The 25,858-nt window shown below is 44.2% G+C and overlaps 1 protein-coding gene across 3 annotated transcripts in view; it reads left to right on the forward strand.

Annotated features, from left to right (window-relative positions):
• Positions 1-25,858, forward strand: part of BTBD9 (BTB domain containing 9) — a 290,271-nt gene that overhangs the window by 197,481 nt on the left and 66,932 nt on the right. For 2 of the 3 annotated variants that reach the window (XM_054022242.1, XM_054022241.1), the window contains exon 9: positions 2,006-2,113. In XM_054022242.1, the coding sequence (XP_053878217.1) occupies positions 2,006-2,113 (108 nt within the window). Of the gene's footprint in view, positions 1-2,005; positions 2,114-7,301; positions 7,522-25,858 lie in introns of those variants that run through there. The other variant, XM_054022243.1, reaches the window with a different exon arrangement.

The raw sequence follows: 25,858 nt of genomic DNA on the forward strand, positions 1-25,858 counted from the left end.
ACATCTAATAATCAATTTTTAAAAATGCTTCACTGCTTCTAAAGAATTCCACCACCCCCAAGCCTCTGGCCTGATCTACACTTAAAATTTAGGTTAACATAGTTACAGTACTTGGGGTGTGGGGGAAAAAAGCACACTCCAAGGGCCAGAGCTATGCCGATCTAACCCCCAGTGCAGATGCAGGTAGGTCAATGAAAGAATGCTTTCATCAATCTCAGTTCCTTTTTTTGGGGAGGTAGTGTTCCTACAGCAATGGAAAAACCCTTTCCATCACTGTACCTGCATCTACACTACAGAGTTATGTTGACATTGCTACAGCACCATAGCTATGGTGTTCTAGTCCCTGTAGCATAGACTCAGCCTCAGAACTGGGAAAATTTTGTCTGGACTATTAGGGGAAGGAAAACCCTTGACCCCTTCAAGGATTGCACACACACCCTCTGCTCCTCTGGGCTTGAAGAGGGAAGGAGGTGGAGCTCTGTGGTTCATTGGTTGGACAAGGGTTCAGTATAAGCCTACTGACTCCCATGCACCCACAAGGAAAGTCTATAAACCTTTCCTCCTGTCTGAGGGTACCATTTTGCAGTGTGTGTGTGTGGTGGGGTCCTACTCCACACACCTCTCCCGCCTCCCCGCCCCTTCCCCCCCCCAGCATTATGGTAGGACTGTGCTTGTGGACCTTGTTGTGGACATCATGCTAGTTGCCTTTTTAGTGCTGGGAAAGAATTTATCTCATTGCCAGATTGGGTTGAGATGGGTGTGGTTTCATCTTCCTGTCAGCAGCCCAGGGACTCTGTGGGTAGGTTAGATTGTAAAATTCATTTTTTTTTCATAGGTGCCCAGTGCAGGTAAGTGTTGAGCAGGGGTTCAGTTACCTAAAAAACCAGAACTAGAAGAGAAATAGGGGAAGCCATCTCTCATAAAGAAGGTGGGAAATGAGGATGGGGCTTCTAATGTTTGGTACAGTGAGGAGATGACCCTCTCTTTCCCACTCCTTTAAACCTCATATTGGGAGGGAAGGGCAGTGGAGTCCCAGAAATGGTGCTGAGACAGGTTAACGGAAGCTGACAACAGCCCTACAGCAGATGGAACAGAGGAGTAGGGGCTGAAAGCCACCTCCCTCCAGGTGGCAGAGGTTACAATGGAAGGATGACCTGCACTGGACAAGCTATTGCTGGATAGTTCCCAGATGTGTCTCACTTGATAGAGTTGGAGCTTAGTTAAACCATATTCCTGGTGCCTTGTTTTCCTGCAGTGTCCAGGACACCAAGATAAGGCGAAAGGAGCTCCTTAACAATGCATTTAATGTGTTTCCTGAAGGACAGCACACTCATTGGGTAGTGTGAGTAGAAGAAAGGATCCTTCTTAAGAGCTGACCTGACCCGAATAGGCCAGTTTTACTTTTTCTTTTTTTGCCAATTTGATCCAAGGCTCCTCATTTTATGAAGCATAGAGATGAGGAATTCCCATTTCATATGCAGGCCTTGAGTTCTCTGTTAGTGAGTAATCCTTGTGTGTTTTCCACAATAAGAGAATATGTGCAAGAGGACAGTATTCCACAAAATCAGGGTCTGCTTTATTTTTCTTCTGGCCCTTGAGCTGTGCTTTCTGTATACAGCCACATTATCCAAACAGATCTTCAAGTCAGTGATACACTGGCAGTTTCACTTGGCAATTGAAATAGAGTATATATAGATTTGTCAATAAATTAAAAATAAACTGGATGAATGTTGTGGAATGACTATAGGGAATATATTATAGATTTTTGTTGGAGTTAACATAAAGTAGTGTAAATAGTTGGGACTTGGAGGAACACCCAAAATAATGTATGAAAGGAAAAGGGTATCAACAGGGAACACTGAGCATTAGAAGCACATCGTAGAACAAACAATTTAGCTAAATAAGGATTAAAGAGAAGATAGAAAAAACTGAAAAAAAATAATGAGCAGCTTGGTTTAGTGGTAATTTTACTGATCACTTCTGTATTCTATTTATCCCTGTCCAGGTTACTTCTCTGGGACTGCGATGATCGGAGCTATAGTTACTACATTGAGGTTTCCACTAATCAGCAGCAATGGACCATGGTGGCTGATAGAACAAAAGTTTCCTGCAAGTGAGTTTAATTTTTTCCACTTATTTGCCCAAGGGAGAAACTAAGAAAACTATTCTCCCATTGATCTGTGTGAGATTTACATGGTTACTTCTCACTAACACTGTTTGGAATTATACCATTGTAACTTGCAAATAACTGAGACTAGACCCCTACAAATGTGATTTTGGGGAGTGGAGACTTCAAGTGTACCTCAAGAGCCATCCTTTCAAACCAAAACCAACTTTTGAGGATGTTGCCGATCAAGCCAGTTCCACATTTTTCCACACTGGTTTGCCAATGTAATATTTATTAGCAAACAAAAACAATGTTTAGTTACAGTTAAGGTTGCAGTAGGACACACCCTATCTACCCAAAACCTGACAAGCATGGTGTCACAACCTGGCCCAGGCTACCTTTCTGGATGGACACCAATCTGTTGTAATGGGTCCCAAATTCTGGGCCCTTATGTTTCTAAGAGCCCTTTATCAGGGTAGTGACTGATCACTGTTCTAGCTCTGGGTCTCTCCAGCACACTCCCACAAACAGACCCAGTGTCTGACAATACTCCCAAGCTCCCACTTGATTAGATGCTTTCCCCGCAGTCCTTCAGGCTGTGGGAGTTCTGATTTCTGAGTTAGCTCTTCAGGTACAGGAAAGCAAGGAACCAAAGGCCTAGCAAAAGAATTTCTTAACCACTTGCTTCTTAATAAAGTACATGCTAGAGAGTTACAGATCTTTGAAAAACAACAAAATCCTGAGCACACTCCCCTAGCCTGACCTTACACCCTCCTATAAGTCTGAGGCTTGGTCTGCATCCTTAGGCTTGGCAACTCTTTCTGCTCTCCTTAGCCCAGTGATCTTGCCTGTCAAGGTGGTCTGGCCTCTGGCTTAGAAAAACACCCCTTTAAAACAGCCTGTATCCTCCGTTTACCCATGTGCTTCTTCCTAGGAAAGTTTCAGGCTCCATGTCCCCCATCAGCTTCTGGGCTGAGAGTCATTCAGATTCAAAGGTCCTACCCATAGAAAACCCAGTAGGGAATAGTCATTCAATGTTGTTGGCCCATGATTGTTCTGTCATAGCTTCTCAGACACAGGTCTCAAGCCCCTGTGTTGCTTGGAGGGCCACACAGCCTAGCAGGTAGTGCCATTGGCCCTCCAGCCCCTTGCATCTCTTTCAGGATAGTAGAGGTGCCTGGTTCCTGACCCTAATCTGAACCCTCCTGGTTTCCACCCACATCTGGGCAACAAATCTTAAAGTGGTGTGGTAGGGGGATCCAGACCCAGGCCCTCCCACTCCAGTGGGTGCCAGACCAGGATCCTCCCTGCAGCAAGTCTAAGTCCACTGCCCTCGACTACTTCCTGCCTGTATGTCCCTTCAGTTTGGGCAGGGCCCCTAGAGTCCAAACAGTCAATCAGTTAACAAAAGAGACCAAAGGAGCAGGGCTCCGCAGGACCTCAAAGGGAGTGGTGGTTGGAGAAGGCACTATCTGTGTGCCCTCTCAGGCAGTCTTTTGTCTGGCTTCCCAGAGGAGTCATCTCTCCTGCAGCTCATCCCATCACCATTTGCGTGGGCTTCTCAGATCCTTTCAACCCACTTCTCCAGTAGGAGCATGCTCAGCAGGCCTGGAGGAGCAAGTCTATTGGACCCAGTATTGCCTTTTAACCCCTTCAGGCCCATTGTGGGGTTTGTAAACTCCATTACATCTGGCTACAAAATGGATACACAAAGGAGGATATGGTACAGAGTAGAGCCTCTGAACCAAAATGAGATACACAAAACAAAATGAAGTTTACAAGTTGACAGCTATATCCACAATCTGTCACACATGGAAATAAGAAAGGGATAGACTGGTACATTCCTTTCTACCTTATTGCCTACACACTGTCAATAATACACTCTAATGTTCCGTAGGCTTTCATTTCTAGCTGCAACGGATACACATACTCAATACCCAGCTTAATCAAACTTGCCCTATAATGCAAAACCTTAATAGTGACTTCATATGTTTTTATAACAATTATATCAACAGATCAGCACATCTGACTTTCCCATAATCCATGCATTTGGGAAATTATTTTGCCTTAATGTCGCTCCAGTCACTGTTATGGTTCTTAATTACAACACCTGTTTGAAAGTGGCCTTTTTACTGTGTGAATCACATGCAACCATACCATCCTGCCACATAGATCAGCAGTAGGGTTTGAACTCCTTGACCTGCACATCCTTATCTTAGGCTCTTAGGGTATGTCTACACTACGGGATTAATCCGAATTTATATAATTCGAATTTTGGAAACAGATTGTATAAAGTCGAATGTATGCGGCCACACTAAGCACATTAATTCAGCGGTGTGCATCCATGTACCGTGGCCAGCGTCGATTTCCGGAGCGTTGCATTGTGGGTAGTTATCCCATAGCTATCCCATAATTCCCGCAGTCTCCTCCGCCCATTGGAATTCTGGGTTGAGATCCCAGTGCCTGTTGGGGCAAAAAACATTGTCGCAGGTGGTTCTGGGTACAGGCTCATCCCTCCCTCCATGAAAGCAACGGCAGACAACCATTTCGCGCCTTTTTTCCTGGGTGAACACTGCAGACTCCATACCACGGCAAGCATGGAGCCCGCTCAGCTCAAGACAGCAGTCATGAACATTGTAAACACCTCGCGCGTTCTTGTGCAGTTTATGCTGAGCCAGGACCAGAAAAACGAGAAGAGGAGGAGGCGGCAACATCAGCGCAGCGACAAGAGTGATGAGGACATGGACATGGACACAGAATTCTCTCAAACTGCGGGCCCCGGTGCTTTGGATATCATGTTGTTAATGGGGCAGATTCTCTCCGTGGAACGCCGATTCTGGGCCCGGAAAACAAGCACAGACTGGTTGGACCGCATAGTGTTGCAGGTGTGGGACGATTCCCAGTGGCTGCGAAACTTTCGCATGCGTAAGGGCACTTTCATGGAACTTTGTGACTTGCTTTCCCCTGCCCTGAAGCACCAGAATACCAAGATGAGAGCAGCCCTCACAGTAGAGAAGCGAGTGGCGATAGCCCTGCGGAAGCTTGCAACGCCAGACAGCTACCGGTCAATCGGGAATCAATTTGGAGTGGGCAAATCTACTGTGGGGGCTGCTGTGATGCAAGTAGCCAAAGCAATCACTGAGCTGCTGCTACGAAAGGTAGTGACTCTTGGAAATGTGCAGGTCATAGTGGATGGCTTTGCTGCAATGGGATTCCCTAACTGTGGTGGGGTGATAGATGGAACCCATATCCCTATGTTGGCACCGGAGCACCAGGGTACCCAGTACATAAACCGCACGGGGTACTTTTCAATGGTGCTGCAAGCACTTGTGGATCACAAGGGACGTTTCACCAACATCAACGTGGGCTGGCCGGGGAGGGTTCATGACGCTCGCATCTTCAGGAACACTAATCTGTTTAAACGGCTGCAGCAAGGGACTTACTTCCTGGACCAGAAAATAACCGTTGGGGATGTTGAAATGCCAATAGTTATCCTTGGGGACCCAGCCTACCCCTTAATGCCATGGCTCATGAAGCCATACACAGGCAGCCTGGACAGGAGTCAGGAGTTGTTCAACTACAGGCTGAGCAAGTGCAGAATGGTGGTAGAATGTGCATTTGGCCGTTTAAAAGGTTGCTGGCGATCGTTACTGACTCACTCAGACTTCAGCCAAACCAATATCCCCATTGTTATTGCTGCTTGCTGTGTGCTCCAGAATCTCTGTGAAAGTAAGGGGGAGACCTTTATGGCGGGGTGGGAGGCTGAGGCAAATCGCCTGGCTGCTGATTATGCGCAGCCAGACACCAGGGCGATTAGAAGAGCACACCAGGAAGCGCTGTGCATCAGAGAAGCTTTGAAAACCAGTTTCATGACTGGCCAGGCTACAGTGTGAAATTTCTGTTTGTTTCTCCTTCATGAAAACCCGCCCCCTTTATTGACTCATTCTCTGTAAGGAACCCACCCTCCCCCTTCGATCACAGCTTGCTTTCAAAGGAAATAAAGTCACTATCGTTTAAAAATCATTTATTCTTTAGTAACTGATTATAAAAAGAGGGAGAGAACCCGGGTGGGGTTTGGGAAGAGGATCGGCGGGAAGGAGAAGGCTACTAAAAAAAGGTAAAAAAATGACAGCCTTTTGCTTGGGCTGTCCACTGGGGTGGAATGGGAGGGTGTACGGAGCCTCCCCCCACCGCGTTCTTACACGTCTGGGTGAGGAGGCTATGGAACATGGTGAGGGGGGGTTATACAGGGTCTGTAGCGGCACTCTGTTATCCTGCTGCCGTTCCTGAAGCTCCACCAGACGCCGGAGCATGTCTGTTTGCTCACGCAGCAGCCCCAGCGTTGCATCTTGCTTCTCTGATCTTCCTGCCGCCACCTCTCATCTCAAGCGTCTCTCCTCTTCTCACATTGGTCCCTCCTGTCCTCACGTTGGTCCCTCCTGTCCTCACGTTCACTGGCTTCTTTCCTATACTTTGAAACCGTGTCCTTCCACTCATTCAGATGAGCTCTTTCACTGCGGGTGGATTCCATGATTTCCGCGAACATCTCGTCTCGCGTCTTCTTTTTCCAACGCCTTATCTGAGATAGCCTTCGGGACGGAGGAGGGAGGCTTGAAAAATTTGCAGCTGCTGGAGGGAGGGGAAAAAGGAGAGAATTTTTTCAAAAGATACATTTTGCAGAACAATGCTTATATTCTTTCACGGTGACCAACACTATTCACATTACATAGCACATGTGATTTCTGTGCAAGGTCGCATTTTGCCTCTTAATATTGAGTGCCTGTGGCTTTGCTGCTAGAGATCACCGAAGCAGGTCCGGGCAACAGAATTCGGTTTGCATACGGCCATGGTAAGCCATTGTCTTTCGGCTTCTGCGCCCTCCTTTCCCACATACCAAGCAAAGCCCATTGAGTGCTGCAGTTTTCCTGTTAACCTTCAGCAGCAGAAAACAAACTAACCCCCCCCCCCCTCCAATTCTCTGGACGATCGTTTTATCCCTCCCCCCACCGCGTGACTGGTATCAGGGAAGATGCCTGCTAGCCAAATGCGAAAAGCTCAGGGCCAATTCCCGCCCCCTCCTCCCCCTCCCGCGCTTGGCTAACTGCAGGGAAGGATTTCTTTTGAGCCACAGGCAAACAACCCAGTAGGAACGGCCACCTCTGTCCCCTTAATTAAATTCCCGTATTTCAACCAGGTTACCATGAGCGATATCACTCTCCTGAGCATTACACAGCGAGATAAAGAACGGATGTTGCTTGAATGCCAGCAAACACCAGGACCATACTCTGCCAGACTTTGTCATGCAATGATACCAGATTACTTGCTGCAAGCATGGCGTGGTCAAGTGTCCTACCATGGAGGACGGAATAAGGCTGCACTGCCCAGAAACCTTGTGGCAAGGCTTTTGGAGTACCTCCAGGAGAGCTTCATGGAGATGTCCCTGAAGGATTTCCGCTCCATCCCCAGACACGTTAACAGACTTTTCCAGTAGCTGTACTGGCCGCGAATGCATCCCAAGTCCTCAGGGCACAGTAATCATTAAAAACGCTTGCTTTTAGAACAAGTTTTATATTTTAAAAGGTAAACTCACCTGAGGTCCCTTCCATGGGGTCATGGTCTTGGGTACTGGGTTGGGAGGGTACTTCAGTCAGGCTCAGAAAAAGATCCTGGCTGTTGGGGAGAACGGAGTGCTGTGTGCTCTCCGCAAGCTCCTCCTCCTCCTCCTCCTCCTCCTCTTCCCCGTCCACAGAATCCTCAGGTGTGGCTGATGAGATTACCCCCGCCTCGGAATCCACAGTCAGAGGTTGGGTAGTGGTGGTGGCCCCCCCTAGAATTGCATGCAGCTCAGCGTAGAAGCGGCATGTCTGCGGCTCTGACCCGGAGCGACCGTTTGCCTCCTTTGTTTTTTGATAGGCTTGTCTGAGCTCCTTGACTTTCACGCGGCACTGATTTAAGTCCCTATTGTGGCCTCTCTCCATCATGCCCTTGGAGATTTTTTCAAAAGTTTTAGCATTTTGTCTTTTCGAACGAAGTTCTGCTAGCACTGAATCCTCTCCCCATATAGCGATCAGATCCAGTACCTCCTGTACAGTCCATGCTGGTGCTCTTTTTTGATTATCGGCCTGCATGGTTACCTGTGGTGATGAGCTCTCTGTGGTCACCTGTGCTCGCCACGCTGGGCAAACAGGAAATGAAATTCAAAAGTTCGCGGGGCTTTTCCTGTCTACCTGGCCAGTGCATCCGAGTTCAGACTGCTGTCCAGAGCGGTCACAATGGTGCACTGTGGGATAGCTCCCGGAGGCCAATACCATCGAATTGCGGCCACACTAAGCCTAATTCGAAATGACAATATCGATTTTGGCGCTACTCCGCTCGTCTGGGTGTAGTACAGAAATCGATTTTAAGAACCCTTTATTTCGAAATAAATGGCTTCATTGTGTGGACGGGTGCTGGGTTAATTTGATTTAACGCTGCTAAATCCAAATTAAAGTCATAGTGTAGACCAGGCCTTACTGTTTGAGCTACACAGGTAATTGCTAGACCCTTTCTAGACCTAACATGGTAGGGGGACTTGACACACACTTTTACAGTGAGTTACATAACTATTTACTAGTCAACAGAAGAATATTGGTGATCAGGAATTCTGGAGTCTATGCTTGGCTCTGGAATAGAGGATATGATTTATAATGTTTAGTGAAAGAATAACTAGAACTGGTATAGTCCCTCTAAAAGTCAGTGTAGTGTAGTGGATAAGATTGGTTACTGTCATTTTAAGAGACCTGGATTTTCTGCCTGCAGTGCTCTTGCATGTCTTTGCTAATTTATTTTTGAAAAAGGGTGTGGTAGGGAGATCAGCATCTCTTCCCTAACTGTCTTCTAGAATGGGGTTTATGGCTGTAGTCAGTAATAAGGGTAGTGAATTGCATGAGAAAATAAAATAGCATTTAGAAGAAATGAAATTTGAACTCCTGGTCTTCTCTTTTGTAGCTCAGGAAACTTTTTTTTAGGTTACAGGGATATTTGATGAAAGGGTGTGAGGGTGTGTCACTCAGTGAGTGACAGCATTCATGCTACAGACTTGCATCTGAAGAAGTGAGGTTCTTACCCACGAAAGCTTATGCTCCCAATACTTCTGTTAGTCTTAAAGGTGCCACAGGACCCTCTCTTGCTTTTTACAGATTCAGACTAACACTGCTACCCCTCTGATGCTACAGCAAATTTGTCATCAAATTAAAATTTGGTAGATTGACCTTGGCTCACATATTTTCTTTGATAGGTAAAAGTGTATAAATGATATTTTTGGAATCAGCACATGAGGAGCAATATAGTGGCCAAAGGATGGGTCCCGGTGTGTATTGTTTCTTGTAAACCAGTGAAAAAATTGCCCAAAAGGGTGATTTTTGAACTCTTATTCTTTCTATATCAATTCATTTTTCATGAAACCACCATAAAAAATTAAAATAGTTCTCAAAGTTTATATTCTGTTATGGTTTTTGTCATTTCACTGCAATTTTTATTAAATAAAGATTGAAAATTCCTATTAAATCTGAACTCTGTAGCACATCTTTAACTATAGTGTAGCTACTGTTTTACAGAAATTACATTTTAAAAACTACATTGAAAGAATATTAAGGTTGCTAGGTCAAGCTCTTGCAACTTTAATTTTCTCCCCTTGTGTATATGCATTATGATCGTCTTTAATTACATGATCGCATACTGTTTTTCCATTTGTTTTTCTTAAACGATTAAAGTCTGTCCCTCTCCCAGGCCTGTGTCCTGCCCCTTGCTCCTCATTCCAGTTTTCACCTCTTGTACCCAGCCACTCCCCGTCAGTCTCATCCAATCCCCCCAGTTCTGCATCTGATTTCAGTCTCCTCCCCCCCCACCCATAACTCCCAGTTCCCTGCTGACTCTCAGTCCCAGTTTCCTTGCCTAGCCAGTCCCAGTCTCCCTATCCCCCCTCCCCCATTCCTTCTCCAGGTACCTCATCACAATCTACTCCCTCTGCTACCAGCCTATTGCTCCCAGGTAGGGTTGCCAACCCTCCAGGATTAATTAAAGATTATATCATGTGATGAACCTCCAGGAATACATCCAACCAAATTGCCAACCTTACTCCCAGGCCTGGCTTTTGTCCCCTCTGCATTCATGATAGGCTGCATCATCCTCCATGCTGCTTGGTCATCATCAGGGGAAGCATTGAGAGACTGAGAGCACAGAAGAAATAGTCTCTCTGCTCTCGTTCTCTGTGCCTGCCACGACGCAGCCCTACAGCAGCCAGAAAGAGCAATTGCAAGCAAAGAACTACTCAGCTCCTGCAGCCCTGTCCAAGAGCATGGCCAGCGCAAGCAGAATCTTCAGATATTTTAGCTACCATACTCTTAACAAAGTTTCTAGTGAACATGTTTGAAGTGAGGTTTTTAAAAAGTGTATAGCTTGGCCAAATTTGGATTTTTTTTTTAACATGGGAATAGCAAATGGCACTTCCGTGATGCCCCTCCCACCCAATTTCAAGCTCTAAGTCCAAAGCATAGAAGTGCTAGAAGTTCTCAAAGAAATGGATTTATTGTTTTAATATGGGCTAAATTTTAACATGGGCTAAACAGTGTATTTTTCACTACTCTCATGCTGAGAAACTGCTAAACCTTTTTTGCTGAAAGTTTCCAAAAGAAATAATCAACCTGAAGCCGATACCTGGCATGGAAAATATCAGCCTGAACAATTTAAGTTTGGCAATGGTGTAATCAACTAAAAAAAGGTCATGTAATGGGAAGTGTTGGGCATTAAGTATAGACAGTTCTATCAGCTCCCCTGATAATGATCTGTGCTAAACAAATAAAGGTCTCTGCCCTGAAGCTCAGACTTACAAAAGCACAGTGGATACAAAAACAGTACAATCCAATGGAGTTAATAACGTTTAAAGGAACACCGTCAACTTGAAAAATCTCCTTTCTGTCTGAAATTTTTGTACCTACTATAGTTACAAATAACTTCTAACATCAATATACATGAAAAAAGCTAAATGCGGGGGAAGGGGCAATATATTTTCTGGGTTTTTTTTCCCGATTAATTTATTTTGTATTTGACTTTGTGTACAATCATGTTCACTATCTTTCCTGCATACTCAGTCATTTAGTCAGGTTCTCTTTTGCAAACAGTCACCGGAGAGCTGAAAAACCCTTGAATTATCTTTAAAGTAATTTTAAAAAAACAGTGGGATTTTTCAAAAGTACCTAGCTGATTTAGAAGCAGAAATGACTTCCATTGAAATGTGTGTGCCTAAGGCCTTGGCTACACTCGTGGATTCACAGCGAGTGTAGTCGCGCCGCCAGCGCTGTGAGAGCTCTCTCGCAGCGCTGCAAGTACTCCACCTCTCCGAGGGGAATAGCTTGCAGTGCTGCGAGCGAGCGTGCAGCAGGCGCTGATTACACTGGCGCTTTACAGCGCTGCACTCGCTGCGCTCAGGGGTGTGTTTTTTCACACCTCTGAGCGCAGCAAGTGCAGCGCTGTGAATTGCCAATGCAGCCAAGGCCTAAGTAACTTAGCTACTCCTGGAAATCCCACTTTGAGGGCATAGATCTTAAGCTTAAAATACACAAGACTAAACATGCCCAGTTTCTTAACTTTTCCTCATAGGTCAGGTTTTCTAAATGTTTATTATCGTTTTTGTTGCTCTTCTCTGGACTCTCCAATTTGTCCACATCTTACTGAAAGTGTGGTGCCTAGAATTGGACACAGTACTCCAACTAAGGCCTCACTAGTGCCAAGTAGAGCAGAACAATTACATCCCATATCTTACATATGACACTTCTGTTAATACACCCCAGAAAGCTATTAGTATGTTAGTATTGTATTCAGAGAATTTCACTGAATTAGTTTATATCTGATAATTGCTAATAATTTCATTGAATGCAGAATAGTGTTTTTGAGAGAATACCCAGTCATTTAGTTATGCACTGAATAGTGACATGCTGTCCTCATTGAAAATTAATTTGGACAGGGTGTTAGTGTTTGATGAGGGAAAGAAATCTTAACAAAGAAAGAAAATGAACTAGTCAATGGTGTACAAGTTAAAATGGTATACGTTTGCACTCCTTTGTTAAGGAAAATAAGAGAGACTTGTCACCAGATGGGGAATGTTGGGGCTGTGTATATTATTCCAGGGCCTGTTAGCAGATGACCATTAAGATATAGTACACACTGTCTATAATGCCTTTCATAATTATGAACCTTCGGCTATAACAATCCTGGTCCCTGGATCCCAACTACAGTATTATAAACAAACAAACAAATAAATAAATAACCAAAGGATGTTGCACATACCTGCACAATTTTTATCCAGTGCCATATGTTCATGCTGTGCTTCCAAAACGGAAGTGTCATGAAAGTCACATTGTACCTCTGAAACAAAAGTGTAACTAAAGTATGAGCCATGCCTCCAAAAGCGAAAATCAATTTCTCTTGCAATAAAGCTAGAAATTATTGATCATTTGAAAAAAGGAGGAATGCAGGCAGATCTCTGATGTGAATATGGTCTGTCAAAAAGCACAATTGAAACATTTAAAAAAAAACAGAAAAATCTCCAAGCATTTGTCCATAAAGTCGACATTGATGAAGGACTGTCACAAAAGAAATTAAGAAAATCTGATGCCGATGCACTAAATGAAGCAGTCTTGTGGTTCTAGCAGTGCAGAAGTAATGATAATCCTGTATCTGGACTGATCATTTGCAAAAAAGCAAATCATAGAATATCAGTGTTGGAAGGGATCTCAGGAGGTCATCTAGTCCAACTCCCTGCTCAAAGCAGGACCTAATCCCCAACTAAATCATCCCAGCCAGGGCTTTGTCAAGCATGACCTTAAAAACCTCTAAGGAAGGAGATTCTACCACCTCCCTAGGTAACCCATTCCAGTGCTTCACCACCCTCCCAGTGAATTTTTTTTTTTTCCTAATATCCAACCTAAACCTCCCCCACTGCAACTTGAGACCATTACTCCTTGTTCTGTCATCTGGTACCACTGAGAACAGTCTAGATCCATCCTCTTTGGAACCCCCTTTAGGTAGTTGAAAGCAGCTATCAAATCCCACCTCATTCTTCTCTTCTGCAGACTAAATAATCCCAGTTCCCTCAGCCTCTCCTCATAAATCATGTGCTCCAGCTCCCTAATCATTTTTGTTGCCCTCCGCTGGACTCTTTCCAATTTTTCCACATCCCTGTAGTGTGGGGCCCAAAACTGGACACAGTACTCCAGATGAGGCCTCACCAATGCTGAAGAGAGGGGAATGATCACGTCCCTCAATCTGCTGGCAATGCTCCTACTTATACAGCCCAAAATGCCATTAGCCTTCTTGGCAACAAGGGCACACCGTTGACTAATATCCAGCTTCTCGTCCACTGTAACCCCTCGGTCCTTTTCTGCAGAACTGATGCCTAGCCATTCGGTCCCTAGTTTGTAGCAGTGCTTGGGATTCTTCCTTCCTAAGTGCATGACTCTGCACTTGTCCTTGTTGAACCTCATCAGATTTCTTTTGGCCCAATCCTCTAATTTGTCTAGGTCCCTCTGTATCCTATCCCTACCCTCCAGCGTAGCTACCATTCCTCCCAGTTTAGTGTCATCTGCAAACTTGCTGAGGGTGCAATCCATGCCATCCTCCAGATAATTAATGAAGATATTGAACAAAACTGGCCCCAGGACTGACCCTTGGCAAACATCCTGGCAAAGCAAATTAATCCTGAAACAACATTCAAAGCATCTGGTGGATAATTGTGGGGATTTCAAAAAAGGCATGGCATTCAGGAACTGAAAATTGTTGGTGAGTACCGTTCATGTGATGATGAGGCTGTAAACAACTTTCTTACAAAGCTTAAACAACTTTTGTTAGAAGGAGGTTATACGCTTGAGCAGATATACAGTGCCGATGAAACAGGGTTGTTTTGGAAATGTGTGCCTGACCAGACATTGTCCCAGAGAGCAGATATGGTGAAGGAATATAAAATGCTGAAGGAAAGGGTGACGTTTCTGTTTTGTACAAATGCAAGTGGAAGTTCCAGAATTATCCCACTTTGCATTGGAAAGAAATGACAGCCATGATGCTTTCATCATGTTAATATGAAGTCACTTCTAGTGAGTTTCAAGAACTCCAGAAAAGCCTGGATGACAGGGGAAATTTTTAACCCATGGTATATTGAGGACTGTGTCCCTACTGTTAAGACACATCAAAGTTGAGTGTATTAAGATGGAAGAGCCCTGTTACTCCTGGACAACTGCCCAGCACACTCCCTGCACACCAGTTAGTGACATCTGCCGGAAAAATTAAAGTTGTCTACTTACCTAAAAACACAACGTCAAAAATCCTGCTGATGGGTGGTGGGATAATTGCAGCATTCAAGTAGCAGTACAGAAAAAGGCTACTGAGGGAAATCCTAGTCACAAGGAATACAGGCTATATGACTTTTTTGACACTCTGAAAGAGTTGATATATCTTGCAGCTGACGCGTAGTCCGGTATTCATTCAGGAAATGTCAGAAACATTTGGAACAAGACATTAGGACCGTCCCTGCCAACTGTCAATCATGATGCAGAAGTGCTCCAACTGGAAAATAACAACAATGAGCAACTTCTGTCAGATGTCCAGACGCTTTATTTGCCAAATGGAGTAGAGGATCCTGAAGCTGTAGTGAATGACTGGCTTCACATGGATGATGAGTGTGCAGTGACCATCATGCTGACAGATGAAGACATCATTAACAAAGTGTTGGGGAGGTCAAATGCCCAAGAAAATGAAATCCATGAGGCAGACGAACCAGTATCCTCTGCCCCACTTGCATCTGAGGCAGTAATGGGGTTAGAGATTGCTATTGCATTGATGTAAACACAGGATGTTGAGGCAAAAAAAATCCTGCAACTCCATCAAATACTGATGTTGGCTTGTACCTCTTCCATGCAACCGGCGCAGCAAAGCAAAATTGATGAATTTTTTTAGAACTGAGATTTAAATCAACATTTGGCATTCTTATTTTTGAATTGAAACAGAACTGAAAATGTGTTGATGCGCTTTTAAATTTTTCATGTTTGACTGGTTTTGAGTGTTCCATTTCAATTTGAGATTTGAGTTTTTTTTGTGCTGTGTTCTTCAGTGAATTAACGCAAAATACTGTCTGTATGCATGTCACAAATGGTGGTGGTTATCATTAATAATTACTTAATTTAGCTAACACCTTTATCCAAGGCAACTTCATTAACTTATTCCAGCAATTTATCATTCGTTTTGATTGTTTTTTTTCAGTATAATGAATCTCTGGCTATAACGAACAAAATACTTAGATTCCAACAGACGTTATAGCGAGGGTGTATTATATTATTAACCACATGTAAATATTTACTCTCAGTTGAAACTTGGCATATCAATTCTCATTCTGAAAGAGCATTTATATTTAAAAATAAATAAATCCCTGTAGCACAGCGTGGCAGGGCCTCCTTGGCTTGTGCCTCTGCTAGCTTCACAGAGTCACTCAGAAACCCTGGGTTTAGTAACCACTGGTGCACTTTATTCTCAGGCTTGTTCCCAGCACCGTTTCACCATGTACAAGTCATCCTTCACCATCTGCAGGCAGGAGGGAGGGGAGAGCTACCTTCCCGCTTTCATTCCCTGCCTTTTCCCTTTCCTCCTGCTCGCCCCAATTAGGGCCAGATTATCTCCAGCCCACTCTAATTTCTTCCCCTAATAAGGAGCAGGTGTGACAGAGGGCTGAATCTGCAACCATTTGCCCCAGAGCGTGCAAAATCCAGGTTTTTCTTTGAGTGCTTGCATGTGTCCATTCCAGTGTAGCTGTATGTGCACCCCAAGGACAGTTGCCGGAATTTTTTCCCCTAGTGGTATCCATTGGGTTGACTCTAGCGCCCTCTGGTACTACATGTTCATAATGCTTGTATAAAGGGGCCTGCCTCAGTTCCTTCTTAGCACCTGTGACCATTGCTGGAACTTCTCATTGCTCAGGCAATTTCTTCTAGTGACTTTTTCCTACCTCTTAGTGTAAATAGTTATTGTAGTTTGGTAGTAGTTAATTGTAATAGTTAGATAGTTTTGAATGCCTGTGCACTTAGTCAGCAAGGCTGTTCATCTTCCGGTGCCGGGTCATGTCTTGGTTGCCAGGCTTCAAGCCCTGCGCTTCCTGTGGCAAGTCAATACCACTGAGTGACCCGCACTTGAATTGTCTCAGGTGCTTAGGGGAATCTCACAGAAAAGACCACTGCCAGGTTGGCAGGGACTTCAAACCCTGCACCAAGAAGGTCTGAGGAGTGGGGTGAAGGTGCTTCTCATGGAGGCAGCTCTAAGACTTGCTTTAGAGCCATGCTCAGACTCAGCCTCAAGCACCTCAGCTTCGGTGTGGAGCGCTCTTCTCACCAGTTGAGAGTCCGGGCACCAATCTTCTTCTCCATTGCCTAAGAAGAAACACAAAAAGTACCAGGAGAAGAGCCGATCCCCGGTGCCAAAGACAAGCAGGGATAGAGCGAGACCCACATCGGATAGCTCCAGGGATTTCCCTACACGCCCCCCTGAATTTCCCCAACACCACCACCCCAGTTTTGTGTACTAGTTACATGCAGTGTTGCCAATTTAGTGATTGTTTGGACATTTGAATTGAAATTGAAACATTAATACACACTTTAAAAGCCTATAAAGTGTATGATAAAATATGTGTATCTGAAAAAGTATAATAGATTTGAAAAGTATGAACATAGACTAGTTTCCTTATACAGTTGTTGTTTTTTACGACAATATTAGTGCATTCATTTCGGTGATGTTGGCCAGCCTAATAATTTCAAATTATGTGTAAGCAAAGTCTAAATAAGCTCTCCTTGACAGCTGGTGATGGGCTGGGGGAAAGGCTTCAGGACCAGATTGTATTTACATTCACACCTAATCTACCTAGGTATCCAGACAACAGAGCTGTGTTGCCCAAGTGATAGATTTTGGCTGGGATTGGGTTACAAATCCATTGAATGGGGTTGGGGGGAGTAATGAAATGTTGTTATTCTTACTGTATGAGTAAAGGGCAGTAGAACTGTACTTAGCCTGTGCTGATTGAGGGCATCAAGAGAGAGGGTGGGGACAGGTGTTTTGCTTAATGGTCTGCCTGACTCACAAGTGCTATTTGACCTGCCCCTCTCCACTGTTTAAAGACAGAGCTGATTAGGCTCCATAGATAGCCTTTTGTTTTGTTAAGTGACCACTACAGCTGAAATCACTGATAATCAGATCTAAGTGCTTAGACTTGCTGTGGGACAGTGTTTCTGTGGAAGAGACAGCTCAGTCTGCACTAGCAGCAAGGTTCCCCACTGCGAGCTCAGCTGAAATCACTGAGAGCTGGTGGAACCTCAAGAGACCAACTCTCAAAGGTCACAGTGGCAAGTGGCAGCAGAAGGTGACGGCACAGGGCCATTGACAACAGAGTGGTGGAGTGAACGGTGGCACAATGAACAACAGTGGCCAGAGCGAACAGTGAGCAGCTGGAGGAACGACCAAGGTGCCTTCTTGCCCCCCACCTGGGAGGTGAACTCATGTGAAAGCACCTCTGAACTCTGAGTCTCCACTGACCAAGGACAACACTGGTGAATGTTAATGAGGCTGTTAAGAATGCTGGAGACACGACACAGTTCATGCAAACAAACATGGCTGTGGCATACTTTCTATTTAAGCAAGAGATACCACACACTACAAACTGGAGGCCAATGTTAAGTGCACAGTCACTTGTTCATCCTGAAGTTGAACACTGGTTCCGAACAAGACCAGCAAATGCTCACTAGCTTTCTGCAAGAAACTCAGCTGACTGGCTAGAAGCATGTGGTACAACAGTGAAAGACTCAACAGTTGAAAAAGTGAAGAACTCTCTCACCAAATTCAAAAAATTTGCACACACGGCTGATGAATGCACCAATGCAAATGGGCATCAAGTATTAAGTCGCTGCGTACGTTATCTTGATGTCAGTGGTAGGCCAGTAGATGCATTTCTAGATGTTCAAGATATAGAAGACACATCGGCTACATCTGTGACAACCCACATCTTAGAAGAGTTAAATGCTTGTCAGTTGGACCCCAGACAGATGGCTGCTTGTGCATTTGATGGAGCTGCAAACTTCTCTGGAAGACATGATGGAGTACAAGCTTTGCTCAGAGAAAAGTGTAACCCTACTGTCTCCTATATACACTGCAGAGGCCATCTACTCCAACTAGCGCTAGTACGAGCTGCAGACTCTTCAAAAGACATTTAAAAAGCTATAAATTTAATGTCTTCATTATATTCTTTTTTTAGCAAGAGTCCAAAAAGACTGAATATCTTGAAAATACACTGGGACTGAAGTTCAAATTAGTCCAACCTGGGAAAACCCTCTGGCTTTCTCATGAGTGATCTTTGACTGTTGTCTTAAAATTACTCCAGCCGTTATTACTGGCTTTGGAAAGTATCTACCAAGATGGGATGGATCCAAGTAGTGAGGCTGGTGGATTACTTTTGCTACTATGTTCAGAGAAGATTATTGCCATTCTCTCTTGTAAGTCTCCTGTTGAAACCACTTGGGTCATTAAACAATGCCATCTAGGCATCTGCTACAACAGTAGTAGATCTTTGTTCAGCAATAGAAGCTACATTTGGATCAATCAGAGAGCTATCCATTGAAAAAGTACTGGAAGAAGCAAAGACTTCAGTCCAGAAGTTGACTAATGAAGGCATTTATATTGAATCCTTAAGTAAAGAGGACAAGAAGTGTTTGTTAAGACAACTGAAAAAGTACACAGACTTGATTCTTAAAAATCTACAACAGCGACTTCTAGATTCTACTGAACCTCTACGTAGCTTTTACAGATCTCTGTCCTATAAAACACCGACAGTTGAGTGGAGTGAGGCACTACCAGCAATGGGGCTGCCATGTGCTCAGGACAGAATAGAGAATTTGAACACAGAGTGGAATATCATACGACGAATGAATGAAGATTTGACTTCAACTTCTTTTTTATCATCACTAGTGGCTCGACCCAATCTTTATGCTATTTCTTGGGATGAAAGAAGTAGGAATTCATCTCTTGCTACTCCCAGTCACAACAGCTACAGTTGAGTGTTCTTTTTCATCATTGAATAGAATTTTGTGTTCTGAAAGAAGTCGCCTTCTGCCTGATCATGTGAATGAACTAAAGAGCATATCAATTGAAGGAATGGAAGTACCGGACACACGAGAAGTCACCGAAGGTGAACGCATTGCATTCAAGAAGTTCATTAACAGAGTTGTGCAAAATTATAACAAGAAACCAAGAAGGATGTAGATGTAGTGCTTCATAGAAGACTTGAGTAGCCAACTTTAATTTGATGATTTTAAAACATGAGTTAAATCCAATAAAATGGTCATGAAACATTTTGAAGTTTTTACTATGGTACCATACAGCTGATCTTCACCCTCATGGTCTCATCCCTCATCAGCCCTGACACCCCGCGCCCCCAATTTCAATTCCTAGGGAAAACACTGGACCGCTCTTCCTCCCCGCCATCGGAACAACAGGTACCTTCAGCTTCTGTACCACTGCAAGCTCCACTGATGCCGGCACCTTCCTCATGCAGACAATATTCTGGCCAGTTCACGGTACTGTCAACTCCGTAGGTATTTGCAGTGGCCATGGACCTACTTTCCCTACTGGTACCTGTGTCCCTGGATGTTCAAGACTCAGCACTGCGAGTACCGCTGAGCAGCTAGAGAGCCATCTCCTGGACTTTACCCTGTACTGGGACCACCCTCTAGGGGAAACCTCTTTTGGCAACCCCTGCACAACCTTCTCTGTGATGCCGATCACTGGCACTGAAAAGAATGGCACCGCCTTGGTCTCCTCGCTGCAGTTCATCCTCTTTATCAGAGTCCAAACTGGAGTCTTACTTTCCCTGTCGTCACAGCCACATACACTGCTCCCCAGGCCAATCCTATACTACTGTGGCCCCAAGTACAGGGGTGCCGCCAAACCCTTGGCCACCAAGTCCATGGGCACTGGTGCCTATGCGATGGCCATTTTGGAACCCATGGGGGTTTCCCCCGGCCCAGGACACCTTCTCAAGGCAATCATAATCTGTGGCTTCAGAGAGCAGGGCACCCCAGAACTGCGTCAAGAGACCCCTAACCCGGACTCCAGTACCAAATCCACCACCAAGCCTCAGGAAGAAGTCCTGCAGGCCTTGGCTGACACTGAGGAAGTAACGGAGGCTCCTGAACCAGTCATAGCCTCTTCCTCCTCCTTCCCAGATGAGGCAGTGGTGGCAGCAGGGGTTTCCCCGACACAAGATGAACACAAGGCATATCAGGACTTGTTAAAGCCATGAGCCTCAAACTTGGGTATATAAGCAGAGGTGGTCAAGGAAACAATACACAGACTCCTAGATATGTTGTCAGCGGTGAGTCCCTCTAGGGTGGCTCTACCACTCAACAAGACCATTATGGACCCAGTCAGGGCACTGTGGCAAACCTCTGTCTCCCTCCCTCCTACAGCAAAGCATACAGAGCGCATATACTTTGTACTAGTTAAAGCAGGGGTGGGTAAACTTTTTGGCCTGAGGGCCACATCTGGGAATAGAAATTGTATGGCAGGCCATGAATGCTCACAAAATTGAGGTTAGGGTATGGGAGGGGTTGCATGCTCTAGTTGGGGGTGTGGGCTCCAGGATGGGGCCAGAAATGAGGAGTTCAGGATGCGGGAGGGGGCTCCGGGCTGGGGTGAGGGAGTGCGGGGGGGGTGAGGGCTCCACTGCGGGGGGCGGGCTCTGGGGGAGGGCTGTGGAGGAGAAGTTTGGGGTGTAGAAGGATCAAGGGGTTCAGAGGGCAGGAGGGGGATCAGGGTAGGGGGTTCGAGTGCGGGAAGGGGTGCAGGCTCTGGTTGGGGGTGTGAGCTCTGGGGTGGGGCTAGGGATGAGGGGTTTGGGGTGCAGGAACATGCTCTGGGCTGGGATCAAGGGGTTCGGAGGGCGGGAGGGGGATCAGGGAAGAGTGTTGGGGCATGGGGAGAGGCTCAGGGGTGCAAGCTCCGGGCAGCACTTACTTCAAGCAGCTCCCGGAAGCAGAGGCCTGTCCCTTTTCTGGCTCCTATGCACCAACCCTGCAGCTCCCATCCGAACTTTAGCTCTCTTCATCTGATGGCCTGGAAACTCCATGGCTGAATCATGAGAAGCAAGTCCGTAGAATCCTACTGGGCTGTAGAAAACCCTCCACCACGGCCACCAACCTTGCAAAATGGAAGTGGTTCTCCATCTGGTCCTACCAACAGGGAATTCAGTTATGCAGTCCTCACTGCAGCTCATTTTGGAGTTCCTTCTGCTTCTGAAACAACGAAGTCTGTCCCTCTCTTCAGTCAAGGTTCACTTAGCGGTCATTTCAGCCTTCCATTCCAAGGTCAACAACTGATCCATTTTTTTTGCACAAGATGGTTATCTGTTTTCTTAAAGACCTGGAGAGGATAACCCCCCAGGTTAGAAAACCCATTCCTTCCTGGGATCTAAACATCCTGTCAAAACTCACTGGTCCACGGTTTGAGCCACTAGCAACGTGCTCATTGTTATACCTCTCCTGGAAAGTGGCTTTCTTAGTAGCCATCACTCAGGCCTGAAGGGTTTCAGAGATCTGGGCCCTTCCATCGGAACCACCATATATGATCTTCTTCAAGGATAAGAGTCAGCTGAATCCACACTTGTCATTCCTCTCAAAGGTTGTTTCGCAATTCCACTGCAGTCAAGCAATCTTCCTGCAGGTATTCTACCCTAAACTGCATGTGAACAGAGAGGAACAGTGCCTACACTCTTAGAATGTTAGACGGGCTCTGGCTTTCTATATCTAAACTACCAAACCATTCCACAGATTGACTCATTTGTTCATAGCATTAGCAGAGATAATGAAGGGTCTTCCCATCTCCTCCCAGAGAATTTCATCCTGGATTACTTCATGCATCTGGGCGTGTTACAAACTCACAGGCATCTTGCCCCCAGCTAACATGACTGCTCATTTCACAAGATCGCAGGCCCCCTTGGCCACTTTCCTAGTGCAAGTTCCTATTCAGGACATCTGCAGAGCAGCAACATGGTTGTCGATGCACACATTCTCAATGCACTATGCCATCACCCAGCAAGCTAGAGGCGATGCCAACTTCAGCCACACAGTCTTGCAGTCAGCCTGTCCTTGAACTTCAAGCCCACCTCCTGTACAACTGCTTGTGAGTCACTGACATTAGAATGGACATGTGCAAGCACTTAAAGAGGAAAAAATGGTTATTAAGCTTTCTGTAACTGTTGTTCTTTGAGATACATTGCACATGTCCATTCCAAAACCCAACCTCCAACCCCTGTTATCTGAGTCAGTTGGTAAGAAGAAACTGAGGATGAACAGGTCAGCAGGGCCCTTTATACCAGCGTTATTCGTGTGCAGCACCAGAGGACGCTGGAGCTGACCCGACGGATACCACTAGGGTAAAAAATTCTGGCAGCTGTGCTCAGGGTGCACTTATACCTACATTGGAATGGACATGTGCAACACATCTCGAAGAACAACAGTTACAGAAAGCTTTATATAATATAACGGTTTTATGTTCATGGTTGTCTGAAATTCTCCAATTACTGTCTTTAGCACAAGTTCTACAGCTAATACGATTCTCTATAGAACCGTAGAAAAATGAGTGATGTCTCTTACAATGCAGCATATATTGCAATAGCAAAAGAAAATGGGGAGAATTAGGGATGAAATTTCAGCTTGAGAGAGAGAGAGAGACTCATAGTGTAACAGAGTTGGAAAAAAGGTGAACATTTAAACCAAAACAATTTACTTTGCTAGAGATATTCTGTATTCCCTTTGCTGTTCTTAAAGATGTGCTTGGATAAGAGCTTTTTCCCTTGCAGCCTGGCTTGTCTGTCTGCCTAATCCTGTACTGAAATTCTAATCCTTTGTAGACTGTTGCCTTGAAAGTGATTGTGAGGTCCCCAAACCAGCCTGCTGGATTCCCAGCAGGAGGAATAGAACAAACTATAAAGGTAGCAAACTCAAACTTCAACAAACATCTTTGATGATCAGTAAGAATGTCAAAGAAAATAATAAGAAACAAAAGGAAAGTAAATTGAATTTTGTTTAAGTAGCATATACTGTATTTGATAGTCTACCCAAGTGTGAAAGTTCCTTTTAAACTCTGAATGTGTTGCCTTTGGTCAGCGTAATGGTATTTTAATGTAGTATTTTGCCTGAATTAATAATTCAGTGCTCAAAGCCTCCAGTGACAGGCTATTCCTAACCTCCTCTTCTCTCTCACTCAGTCTCAAAAGGCTGAGGACAGAAGCCAGGGTGTTGTTATCTTCACAGGGAAAGCTTGCTGTCCTTAAATAGGAGCCAATTAATGCACAGTGATTGTGTAATTGTCATTTTAAAGATGCTCCATGTAGGTTAATTTTTTTCCCTTTTCAAACTAAACCCTGTTTTTCTCTACGCAGTATGACAGTAATGAAAACCAGTCAGGTTCTGTTTTGTTTTGTTTTTTAAAGGGCAGACATTTGTGACAAGTTTGCCTGAGTTTGTTAGTTTTGAACAGTGGAGACATGTACTTGTTAGAAGAATTTACCGACAAGAAGTCTAGAATTTATATTAAAAACAAAAGAAACCAAAGGCCAGAAAGAATCATTCCTTGGGGTTAATGATTCTTACTTTTGATAAATAAGTACCATGATTAAAAAAACACCAACAACAGACTATCACCAAGATTAATACCCACTGAAATATTGATCTTAGAAGTTCTCTCTTGTATTGTTATTGTGAAATGGATTCTAATCTTTGGTAGGTATTTTATAGTGCTCAGTTTCCCAGTGGAAAATTCTATCCATGGAATTATTTAGTAGCTAAGACCAAATGTATGGCTTTTGCATATGCAATTCCTAGAAATTTGACACCAATTATCGATGTAACTATTTCAGTCCAGTTTTATCTTTTTCATAATGGAAGGTACTGTTTCATTATTGCAAAACTAATGGCACATTGTCTTTATTTACCTTTTTTTCCCACTTGACTTTTGTTTATCTTCCACACTACAGTGCTTTGTTGTGGTATATGTTTAAAAGTTTCCAGACCTCTTTATTGTTGCAACATGCCCATTCTGCTTACTGTGGCTATTCCACTTCCCAAATTCTGAGCTCATCTCCCAGCATTCATTTCCTATGTAGATGCCATTTGTACTGCCACCATTAGGACTGAATCAGTGAATCCCATGTAAAAATCCATTGGGAGGAGACTTCATAAGTCCAATTATTTTTGTAGTTTACATTTTCTGAATGGGATTTAAGTATACTTTTCCAAATGAAGTTATCTGTCCATCTACAGTGTTCCACTTTTCTGTCCTTTTCCCCATATATAGTGATAGTAAATCATCGTGTGTCAAGAAATGCAGAAAGGTCAGTGGCTAAAAGCCATAATTTTTAACCATATTTCAAAAAACATGGTTTGGCCTTTTTCAGATTGTTCAAGTACTTAGAAGAAGAAAATACTTACTAGTTACATATCTTTCGTTGCAAACTGGATTTTGCATTTAATTTCTGAACATAAATTTGCCAAGCATTTATAATCTATAACTTGGTGTGATGAATTCTGTTGTTCTACAGAGAAAAGGGAGACAAACAGCCCAGATATCCATGTTTCAGAGTCATGTGTTGCATGTGTGTTATATATTCTCATATATGGCTTATAGTCCAATGGAGCAGGAGAGAAGGAACTGCCCTTTACCTCTGGAGTCAAACATTGTAGGTTTTGACCATAATTATCTCTTTTTTGCATTGAATTATCCTCACCCCAGTATTGTGTACTCCCGAATGTATTGCCCAAGTTTCTGAAGATTCACTGTTAGCCTTGTTTGTTGACTGAAAAAAAAATAGCACAAATTGTCCCATTGCTTAGCTTACGTTCAAGTCTCACTTGACAAGAATAAACAAAGTCTTCTCATTAATCTGTTCATTACACCGCTGGCAGTGTTTGTGTTGGAACAAGTCAGATAGGCATAAAGGGGTCACTTTGTTTAATTATTGAACATAAGATCCTTGAACAATAGAGTACTGAACTATATATCTGTTCCTTGTGCTAATGTGTTCACACTGTAAAGAATTCTCAGGGAAGCAAAGGGATAGAAAATGAGTACCAGCCTCAAGTACCTGGTATATTAAAGGGAGAGGGTATTCTACAATAAGGTTTCACAGATAGAAAATAGACCTGTATTACATTTCAGTATTTAAGGTGGCACCCAGAATTCTGAATATTCTATGTTTAAAGTTGCATTTGATAGCTTTTATTTTAACCAATTCTGGTTAATATCTAGCATATTTTTCTCTCTGTCTCCTAACGGTGACCCAGAGAGGATAAGGAAAAGGTTTTCCAGTCCCTGGTCAGTCTCAGATGCTATTTTCTTCTTCATTGCTGCTGTTCAGCTACAAAAATCTTGTGGATTTTCTGCAGACGCAGTATAAAGAGGCAACATAGAGGTGAAAAGTATTGCCATTAAAAGTAGTCAGGTCCTTGGTTTTATATCTCTTCTGAAAGACAGCATAGTAACCCTAGCACCATGCTGGGTATTGGTTCAGTATTGTCTCCGAGAAAAGACGGCCCTTGACTGAATCAGAAATACAATTTCCTGCAGGTATTAGATTTTACTCTCACCCAAACACTGACCTGGGCTTACCCTTACAAGCTTGTAAAATCTGACAAGATC

Source organism: Malaclemys terrapin, chromosome 3 (genome assembly GCF_027887155.1).
Source record: "Malaclemys terrapin pileata isolate rMalTer1 chromosome 3, rMalTer1.hap1, whole genome shotgun sequence".
Classification (NCBI taxonomy): domain Eukaryota; kingdom Metazoa; phylum Chordata; order Testudines; family Emydidae; genus Malaclemys; species Malaclemys terrapin.